Below are 10,462 nucleotides of genomic sequence, written 5' to 3'. Positions count from 1 at the left end.
CCTGCACAATTAGAACATATAATTGAGAATATAAGACGTGTCTTTAAGTGAAACGTGTGCACTTAATGCTGTCCTTAAATTACATTTAGGCAGATTTGTTTGTCCCCCTATTCAGGCCCATGTGGTTTCTTCCACCCAGAATCCACTTTGAAACAACATGGCGGCGCCCGTGAGGCATGTAGGACATCACATCCAAAGAAACAGTCGGTTATTGCTAAATAACCTTGAGCAATTGTGGATTCACAGGTAATAGTTGTTTTAAGATATGTACTTACTTTATTAATGTTGTTCTTACATACGTGTTCTTATACACGATCTTATAGGTTATTTTAAAGAAACTGTCAGCAAAAACCTGCACCAGTTGACAAAAGGTGAATTAATGATGTCGCTCTATTTCAATCCTTGGATTACACAGTAGCATTTTAATATTCAAACACACGTGCTACTGTGTAATGGCATCTTTACGTAAAATGTTCCAAATAAAGTTGTTTCCATTTAGTGGGTTCAACTTTAGTACAAGATTGATATCCGTGTTCTACACCTTCAGCCTCCTCATGGATGTCGCTGAATATTGTACTGTTTTATAGTATTGTTGTGTTTCACCAAGTTTGGGTTATCTTTTTAAAAATAGATGCCTTGAAGAGTTTTTAATTAAGTTACAGTTTATTCATTTTTTCCAGGAGTTTCAGTTGGTCTCCAGCTTTGCAACAACAAGCTGACCAGGTTAATAAAGGTAATTTGAAATGACTGGACTTGGCACCATTTGCCTCAAATGTATGTCTTTGGGTTGGATGGATGAACAAAATTGTGGGTTCAGATCTGCAATGAGATACACAAAAACAGCTCTGTAGTAACATCTGACTTGTCTTCCTGTGACAGGAGGCAATTTATAATAACTTAACACAACAGTAAGCCAGCAGCAAAGGCTATGCTTTGCATCATAGACTGTTTTGTTTTTGATGACAATGTAATTTTAAAAATGTACTGTTAATGAAAATCATACCTCTTTATTCATTTGTGTTTTAGACTCAGCAGAGACTATTGTCATCCCCAAGAAGAAAACATGGTAGCTGACCATATAATCCATAAAATATCTCACTTTTTAAGAAATGTTAGTCGATTCAAATTTTATTATTTCAAAACAGGAGCAAAGAAGCCGTGCTGGAAGCTTTGGCTTCAACTGCCAGCAGGGTGAGCGTTCTCTCATTCCTTTTCGGGGCGTTTTTGAAGCAGATTTTTGGTTTATGTGTCTCATCTGTTCTGTTTCCTACCAGGATGCTACAGCATATCCATACCAATTCCAGGATGATTCTTACCTTTCACCCAGAACCTTTAATGAGTTTGTAAGTTAAAATATTCTTCTACTGTCTGACATTACTCATCCGCATGTACATTTGCCAGTGGTTGATTCTGTTTGTTTTACCTGTGGACTTTGATGATAAGACAACATGGTGCATAAGATGGTTGCTCTATATCAATGAGAATCATCAATTTAATGTCTGTTACGCCACTGTTCATATTTAGAGATTAAAAGTATATTTCAGTTTCTAAAAGTTATACAATTTGTCATATATTTGAATTTACATAATTCTTTTTCATTCTGCAGAAGTTGTACACTCTTTCTCAAGAGTCTGGGAGAGCTGCAGCTAAATACTTTGTCAACAACAACCCCAATTTTTTCACCAAAGACTTTGCTGAGCCACATATTCCAGTAAGAATTTTTCACCCACATTTGAAAGAATATTTAGAGCCGGCTAAATTCTTAAAGGACTTTTGTGTGTTTGTGTGCATGTTTAGTGTCTAATGCCCGAGACAGTGTCACTGCATCTTAAGGAGGTAAGCGAAGAAGCTCTGAAGGAACGAATTAACTTGAGGAAAGTTACAGCTGCTGTTGACATGTATGATCAGCTGCTGCAAGCTGGTGAGAACACATACCTTTACCTTTTTTCCTTCATACAAAAGTTGGTGTAATTTTACTAAATTTACTAAAAAAATTTTCCCATCCAGGGTCAGCGATCTCCATGGAAACAACTCATGACCTCCTTGACCTGATTTGTCTTTACTGTGACAGAAACCCTGTCGAAGAGGGGGGACCACAGACGGAGGAGACTGTGAGTCAATCCTAATCTAAACATGATGGCGGGGGATGTTCAGTGATTTACATAAATACTACTACTGGTCTCTGTGTGAGTTTAGGAGGAATCAGGAGCAGAAGCAAAGAAGAGAAAAGTAAGGGTAGGGTGGGCTTCAGACCTCCTGAAATCCACGTGGAAAGAAAGCAACAGCGCTGAGAGAATCTTTAAACTGCTGCCAGAGAAAGACACACGATGTTACTCTGCTTTGATCAGAGGAATGGTGAAGGTAGAATATTAACAGATCGACTACTGCTTGTTTTGGTGCAGGTACTTACGAGCACGGTAGAAAAAATGTGAAACCTCTTGCATCCAAATGTTTTTTTTGTATTTCTGCCAAGCATGGAGCCTACACAGAGGCCTTCAGCATGTTCACAGACCTCCTTAACAACAGGCTAAGTGGTGAGTTAAGAGATGGCAAGTAGAGAAAATAGCTCATTCTTTTTTGTTTGCATCTACAGTACACTGGTTGATAAGGTTAGAACCAGTAGATGGTGCAAAAGACTTAGATGTAACCAACCAACTCCAGCAGTCACACTTTAATGTCTTATCCCAGCATATGATTATGTAACACACACTGCTCTTTATATGTTGAAGTCTGTGCGTATCGGGAGCACATGAATAACTATTTTCTCTCTGACTGCAGCTGATGTCCACATCTTCAATGCTTTGATCTCAGCAGTTCCAGATGTCAGAGATAAATACAATGAGAGATTGGAGCTCCTTGTTGTAAGAACCTTTAAACTTATCAATGTGTTACAATTGTCAGGTTTCAGTATTCTGTAAATGCTAAATGCAGTTTCCAAAACATTACAAATATCCACTTTACCTTTAAAATGATTCATTGTGTTTGGCATAATATTTTTAAATAATGAAGTGTTTCAAGTAAATATGCTACTTGAAAATAACAATGGATTGTTTTTAAAGTAAAAATGATTTACCCGAAGGTAATTTTAAAGAATGGTATTTAATAAAAAGAGTAGTTTTATAAATTATATCCTCGTATGTTTGTATAGTACTAGAACCATTTGCAGGAAGTGAAATATTTCTACTTATCCTCACCCTGTAGACACTTACACTTGTATCTCTTTGTTTGTCTGAAGGAGCTGTTGAAACAGATGAGTCAGCAGAAAGTGCAGCCCAACCTGCTGACCTTCAATAGTGTTCTCAAAGCTCTGAGGCACTGCGGCTCTTTGGCCAAGTCACAATCTCTACAAACTCTCAACGAGATGAAAACTATGGGAATAGGTACTATCATCTGTTGCTGTCACGTGTGCTTAATAAATCCAACATTAGCATTTTATTAAATAGTGTCTCCATTTATATGTTTGTATGTGTGTTTAGCCCCCAGCCTGGCTACCTTTGACCACATGCTGGCAATCTTTTACAAATCAGGTAAACATAGCAGTGATGTTTGATGCTACACATGATTGTGGTGCTGTTATATTTGTGCTATTAAGCAAGTCTGATTCCTCTCCAGCCAACTCTGCGCAAAGCAGCACGAACATTTTACAGGAAGTGATGTCAGAAGTGACTGGATGCTGTTTTACCTGTCAAGACCCTGATGACGGTATGGTGATAAATGTGTAGAGTAGTGGAATCACATTTACCAAATTGAAACAGGTTTATCTGTTAGGTGGGTTTCTTATTTACTCTTTTGTTCTTCTTTTTAAGTTATGTTCTTCTCTAGTGCAATGCGAATCGTAGGTGTTTTCATTAATACTCTAAATTATTGGAATCTATATGGTTGTTCTGTCATAATGTGTTTTTCTGTTTATCTTTATCATAATAGTGTCTGGACACTAAAGATCTAGAGATGGGTTATAGAGTCCAGAGTCTAGTAGAAGTGGGGGAGAATTGGAGACTGCTGGGAGATCCCTACCAGCTCACTATTTACTAGTAAGTGATGAGGTTAATGATCAACCAAGCTAACAAAACGCAAGCCAAACATTTGTGGTTTTGTGTCTTCTAATTTGATTGTCCTCTTGTCCCTAGTTGTCGCTTCTTCAACTTGTTGTGTATGATGGAGCACATTGACATGGTGTTGAAGTGGTACAGACGGCTCATTCCCTCGGTCAGTACACTTCTGCATTCCACTGTTTTCTTCATTTGTACTACTGCAGACATGAAGCAGCAGTAAGTGCTTTGTGAGGTAAATCCTTAATGTAAGATTCACCAAACAACTTTATCTGTCTGCAAGGTGCTGTGTGTCATTAACACGATCTAAAACTGCCATGTAAGGCTTCCTGTTCCAATTCATTTGCAAGATCTAGTAGGTTTGTTGATGATTCTGTCTTAGAGCAGCACAGGAAATTTACAAAAAAAGATTCAAGAGGCTGCATTTTGTTTAGCAACAGGTTACGCTGGCAGGCGATATACCTGGTGTCCTGCTTAGGAAAGTGTGATACATAAAGTAAAGTGATAGGCAATGTATTTCTTGAGCATTACATTATTCGTTCAGTACTGGGTGCTCATCCCAAGAAGGAAGGCTTAAGATAAGATAAGATGAGATAAAATAAGAAAACCTTTAATAGTCCCGCAGTGGGGAAATTACTTCTCACAACAGCAGTACAGATGAGCAAGAATACAGGTACAGAACAGTTTGTGTTGGCACAGTACAACGCAGTACAGTTAGAGTATGAGGTCATTGCAGGGTTATTGCACAGTAATGGGTATAAGATTTTTACCAGTAACAATATACATGATTGTTCACAGATTTACACAAATATTGTGCGGAGCTAAGTAAGTAAAAGTCCTTCAGTGAGTTTAGAACAGTTTCACTACAGATGGAGACTGTGGTGTCTTCATTGCCGTGGGGTTAAAGAAAGCTTCATTTCACAGACATTAAGGACATAGTGACGTTTCCCTGTGTCTCCATTTGAAAAGGAGAGGAGAAGATAAGTCTGTTCCTTGTTGTGATGAGACCAGTCTGGAGCTGTTTATGCACATGGATGCTGTTTTGTTGTCAGTTGTCAGTTATGGGGCATTGTTGAAAATTTGGGTCATTTTTTTTTGTAGTTTGAGCTCAGCGCATCAACAAAACAAAATGGAAACTTTGCCTGACTCTTGGTGGAAATGTTTTTTTCAGAAGGTCATTAGTTATGTCTTTAATAAAACCTGGGCTATAACTATATACTTATCATTGCTTTTTAAAAATTAATGTGTTTTACTTATGTTCTCTGTTTTAGCTGTACTACCCGAACGCACAGGGATTAAAGGACCTACTACAGGCTCTGGACACTGACAACCGCCTTGATTTGCTTCCTAGTATATGGAAAGGTCGGTTTCAAGATGCTGTTACTGTTGCAGGATTCAACATCAGAGGGCGAGAGAGAGATTTTTGGACATGCTGGATAAGTTATGAGAAGACATTTCAGCAGAATATGTCTAAATACTGTGTACCTGGGCTTCCAGATATTCGCTCTCTGGGCCATGAGAAGAAGCTGGATGTTATAGAGGACGTGCTTACGCTGATGACCAGAGAGAAACACAGTCCTAAGGTCAGCGGGACCAACAAGCAGCATCATTAGGCGGTTTAACTCAAACTGTGACATCTCTGGTCTGAAGGTTTGGCAGTTCCCTACCATTTGAAGGTCTGATGAAGACAAACGCGTGCGTCTGTGTCTGCAGATTCAGGAATCTTTTGCACAGTGTGCTCTGGATGTAAAGAGTGTGTTTGAGGGTGAAAGAGGGAGGCTGGAGTGGAGCACCAACGCCCTTTCAAACATAACCTCCCTGCTGCTGCGAGCCAACAAGACCCAACAAGCCTGGTAAGAGAGACAGCTGCTGACCTGTCTCCAGCTGTTCCTTCACAGCAGAGCATTCACTGTAGCCTGACTTATAACACGCATTGTCAGAAGAGATTCTTAGCAGTTCTTCTCTCTGCAGGGAGATGTTGCAGCTCTTCAAAGAAAAGAACAGAGTTCCTCAGTAAGTCTTTGCACTGACGGCAGTTATTAAGACAACACTATGTGTACTACACACTACATAATCATATAATAAATATAGAAAATTAATTATAATACCAAAACATTTAGATTTTATAAACAGTAGTTACTCTTCCCTATGAGCAGCTCATAAAGGTAGCACCACACACCTACTATTTGTAGCAGTGAAATTCCCGTTAGTCACATTTAAATCTAAAAATCTCTGATATTACATGATAGTTATTTTGTTCAATGTTCAACAAGTCAGGTGGCTATAATATCACCTGTCACTGATGATGTGAGTTTGTTAGGCTGTTTGTGACCATGTGCTTCCTCCTGGGATTTACCAGCAATTGGCTGATGAACGACTTCCTCTCAGAGTGTCACACCGATGGCTCCGCCCAGAAGGCGGTGGACCTGGTCCAGCTGTCTGCGGCCTTCTGTCTGCCAGCAACATCCAAGTTGGCTCAGCGTGCGCTAGCTGAGTTTGATCTGACAGAAGAGCAAAGGTGAGTGGTGAGGTTAGATTCCAGGTGTTACTCATGAAGATGAGCTTTTTCACTTAGTGGTTGACTGAAAATAGCCAATTGCAACAAAACAATAAATGAGTACCAGAAACACACATGATGAAAAATAAAAGGTAAAGCATCAACTGTCAGGTTCAGTATTCATCATGTAAGCTTTTTAGTAATTATTTCAATTCATAATCTTCCCAAGCTGGTCATGTCCTATCACAGGCACCAGAGCTTGGACAGTGGATTGTTCAGCTTTCATCAAATGTCCCATCTTTGCTGTATGGAGAAGATGTGTGTAATGCATCAAGAAACTAACAAAAAAACCCAACGTTCTTCTCTTTTCTATTCAGAGTCATTTTATCTGCACTGGAGTCTGCAGGAGAGCCCTCTGACTGAATGAGACCTCCATGGAAAACTATTATGATAACCAGTCTGTTATAACCGAATATAAAATCAACAGTTAAAAATCGAATATTCCCACTTCTGTCTTTTCTGTCTAGTAAAACTAATTCAACCTTAACGTCTTTTCATGTTCTCTATTGTTTGTCGGCTAGAGGTCACTATTTCTGTCAGTTCACATTACAGAGTTAGACCTAAATATGTCACAGTTCACTTTTTTTACATAACATTGTATTTGAGTAAAGCTGAAATTAAAAAAAAATTTCTATCTCAATTAAATCCCTTTAAAAATGGTAAGAAGAGAGTCTTAAGCCCATAAAAACCGATTCTGAAAATGGGACTTTTAACCCCACAAGAGTGTTAATATCTCCTGCAGAATGTATGCCTTTAAACATGTTAACATCAATATGCCTTTAAAATTCCTCCCGATGGTAAACTGCTTTCTGACATCAGCTACTTCCTGTGACACACTTCATGTGTGGTTCACGTTCACGTTCTAAGAGATGATATGCATGTCCGCGTGCATGTGTACGTGTACAAGCCAGCACAGGTACAGGTGTCTCAATCAGTGTCGATCCTCGACCAATCAGCAGCTGAGCTCCCAGCACGACTAAATAAGGGCAAAAGACCTCACCTGGGTGGAGGAGGGGTCACACTGGTGGGTGTGGCCTTTAGGTACAAGTATTCTGAAGAAGCTGCCTAAAGCCACATGCACATCTTCCCTGATACATAGTGTTACTGCCAGTTCACCTCTGCTACACGCGTTGCTTTAACCACATTCATACAGGTTTAGGTGATGGCACCCCCGTTGTGATGAGGGCTGCGATTGTTGTTTAGAAATGGAATTACCCTCGAATAATGGAACAGTGTGGGAGTGGGGGGAGTAGGTGTGCTTGGATGCAAATGGTTGACAGAATAGACTGTTCAGCTTGTAAGCAGCAACACTGGAAGTGGCCAGTTGCAGACATTCCTATGTGCAACGCGGCTCTGCTGCACTGTAGAGCAGGTCAAAATAAGGGCAGTGAAGGGGCTCCTATGGCCTCTGACATGTTGCTCTGTGAAATGCAGTGGGTTGAAAGTATGAGCAAAGAGTATCACTGGGTGAGAGAGGAGGAAGCGGACATCAGTGGAAGTCCAGTGAATAACTGAGTATCTCAAAATGAAAGTGTGTTTTACATGTTGTCATAGGAACCAGGATGAATGGGCTTCACTGAGGGGCAGGACAGGGACAAAGCATACAATTTATCAGATTTTAAAGCCTAAATGATGCGCCTGCACTTGATTCATTCATTCCATCTATGTCTCACCGTGATGTTTTAGACTGTTCTAGTTGTTGTTTCCTATAGTTTTTATCAAATGATGATGTGATTCTTCATGCTGACAGCTTGGTGACATAAAGTAATGTACCTGAATGGGAACTAGTGCTCACTAACACATTGCAAATAAATATGCATAGCTCTGCATATTGTGTGGAATATTCAAAATCCACCCATTCAAATGGACACAGTCACACTTTACACTCTGCATCATCTCCTGTTGCTTGTTTCCTTGTACGTGAGTCATTGAAGCATGTGTTTGAATTCTGTCCACGGAGCACGGTGGTTGTTGCTACCTACCACCTACTGCACATCTCTACTTTTTTTTAAATTAAATAATTTATTTTTTGTTCTGTCCAGCAGTTCAACAAGCAGCATGTATTAGGCTGAATGCCATGTTATGATGGACAGCTTTGTTTACAAGAGGGGCTGTCTGTGGCTCTTCCTGTCACTGCCAGGCCCGGTAGTCAGGGTCCAAGATCTCGTGGGTCACGTTGAACCATTTATTTAATTGTTGTGTATGTAATTTGGGGGCATATTTATTTATGTATGACCTATTGTAATGCTGGGGGGATATATATCAGATTTTCCTGATTCCTAAAACACGTTTCTTGGAACTATGCCTCACATTCTCACAACATTATGAACACACAAATCCATAAAATGTCACCAAATTCTCCAAACATCCAATATTCAGGTCAAAATGAAGCCTTGCACCGTTTCATTTTAGCATTGGAGCAAAACCATTCACTCTGGCACCAAAACCAAACTTTGCCCTCAGACAAAACACACAAACCCTCGAACATACAAACACTGCAATATAGCCTAACACACTGGTGTTCATGTATGGTGTTCTACGGCCTGAATGTTAGAGACATCCCAAACCACAACCTAGCGAGGCTGCTCCAGTGTCTGACTCAACCCTGCTGTACAGAGCAGCCTCACTGTAAGGACACCGACCGCTTCTCCTGCCTGAAGCCTTTGATGATGGAGGCCACGGTCTCAAGCCTCAGCCTCCCTCAATCATGGAAGACACGGACGTGGTCAACTCCAGTTTCATCCCACACTGGTTGTCTCCTTGGTTGTCTTCTTCTTCTCCTCTTCCACCTATTTTTTCATTACTCAGTGCATCCATAGTTCCAAAACGCAAAGAACTGATTCAGGCTCTTATCTGTGTGTCGAATCTGATTGATGTGTGTTAAATTTTGAGGTGTAGTGTTTCCAACTTGGTAATTGTTTCCTAATCAAGGTCGAGTTGCAGTCTCTGTGTCAAGAATTTTGATGATTTCTAACTCTGAGCTGAGAAACTGAGAAACATTTGTGTGTAGAGTTTGCAGAGAGTTCATCAAATTTGACTCATGACTCAAAGCTGCCTGTGCTGCTTTGAAAATGGTATTATGGTTGTGAATATTTTGTTTAAATGCCTGGTTGTGGTGTTTTTGCAATAACAAAAAAACTATAATATAGTAACTAAACCTGAACATGAAACCATAGATAACAATAAATAGAGCCTTGAGAGACAGTTTCCCTGGTTTTATGCCACAGAGGTGGAATTCGCCCCGACAAGATGCAGCACATCGCTGCAGAGACACAGGAGGAGAAGAAAGAGGGACGATACGACAGGAGTAGGAATCAGACGAGGAGGAGGGAGATGGAGGAATTTCTGCATGTAGAGACTGGAAACACGAGCTGATCTTACACATACAAAGCTACTTTGACAAAGTCTGTCAACAAGGATTTTGATTTAAAAACAATCCACAACCAAAGTAATGTTCAACAGATTTGATTGGCTCTTAATGTTCATTAGGTGATGGATTGTTTCCTGAACTGGGCTGTAGTTAATCATAAGAGCACTTAGTTTTACTCAGAATATTTTCATTACTTTAAAGGCCTGTTGTTTATTATACACACATTTAGTTAATGTTTTTGTTCATTCTGTAGTATTTTTTAAATACTAAATGTAACTTGTACTTTATTGTACTTTAAATGTAACTTGTTTATGTTGAAATCGGTTAATCATAGAGTGTTTGTGTTTTATGTGAGATCTTATCTCATTCATAAACGTTATTGTTGCCACATACTGATATGATTAGTGCTGTTAATTTTTGGGGAGTGTTGCGCACACACGTGCCAGATGATGGGAGGGACGCTTGGGGGAGGCGGGGCGGGGCGGT

The 10,462-nt window shown here is 39.8% G+C and overlaps 1 protein-coding gene across 1 annotated transcript; it reads left to right on the top strand.

Moving 5' to 3' along the window:
• Nucleotides 1-99: 99 nt before the first annotated feature.
• On the top strand, nucleotides 100-7,093 carry ptcd3 (pentatricopeptide repeat domain 3). The gene is made up of 23 exons (XM_029165507.3): nucleotides 100-246; nucleotides 681-733; nucleotides 1,027-1,066; nucleotides 1,146-1,191; nucleotides 1,275-1,343; nucleotides 1,607-1,711; nucleotides 1,798-1,921; nucleotides 2,008-2,111; nucleotides 2,197-2,361; nucleotides 2,474-2,534; nucleotides 2,779-2,861; nucleotides 3,236-3,380; nucleotides 3,477-3,527; nucleotides 3,613-3,702; nucleotides 3,807-3,835; nucleotides 3,925-4,031; nucleotides 4,128-4,206; nucleotides 5,321-5,411; nucleotides 5,547-5,632; nucleotides 5,763-5,902; nucleotides 6,021-6,062; nucleotides 6,409-6,567; nucleotides 6,924-7,093. Exons 1-23 carry the CDS (start codon nucleotides 158-160, stop codon nucleotides 6,967-6,969), a joined length of 2,004 nt encoding a protein of 667 aa, XP_029021340.1. The 5' UTR covers nucleotides 100-157; the 3' UTR covers nucleotides 6,970-7,093.
• Nucleotides 7,094-10,462: the final 3,369 nt, after the last annotated feature.

The sequence above is a fragment of the Betta splendens genome, chromosome 10, assembly GCF_900634795.4.
Source record: "Betta splendens chromosome 10, fBetSpl5.4, whole genome shotgun sequence".
In the NCBI taxonomy this organism is placed as follows: domain Eukaryota; kingdom Metazoa; phylum Chordata; class Actinopteri; order Anabantiformes; family Osphronemidae; genus Betta; species Betta splendens.
The sequence above is the reverse complement of the archived record's forward strand: the minus strand, read 5'-3'. Positions and strand labels throughout refer to the sequence as shown.

Coding starts and splice junctions, on each gene's coding strand:
- ptcd3 (XM_029165507.3), top strand. CDS start 158: ATGGCGGCGCCCGTGAGGCATGTAGGACATCACATCCAAAGAAACAGT. Junction 5,633..5,762: donor GAGAGAAACACAGTCCTAAG/GTCAGCGGGACC, acceptor CTGTGTCTGCAG/ATTCAGGAATCTTTTGCACA. Junction 5,903..6,020: donor AACAAGACCCAACAAGCCTG/GTAAGAGAGACA, acceptor TTCTCTCTGCAG/GGAGATGTTGCAGCTCTTCA.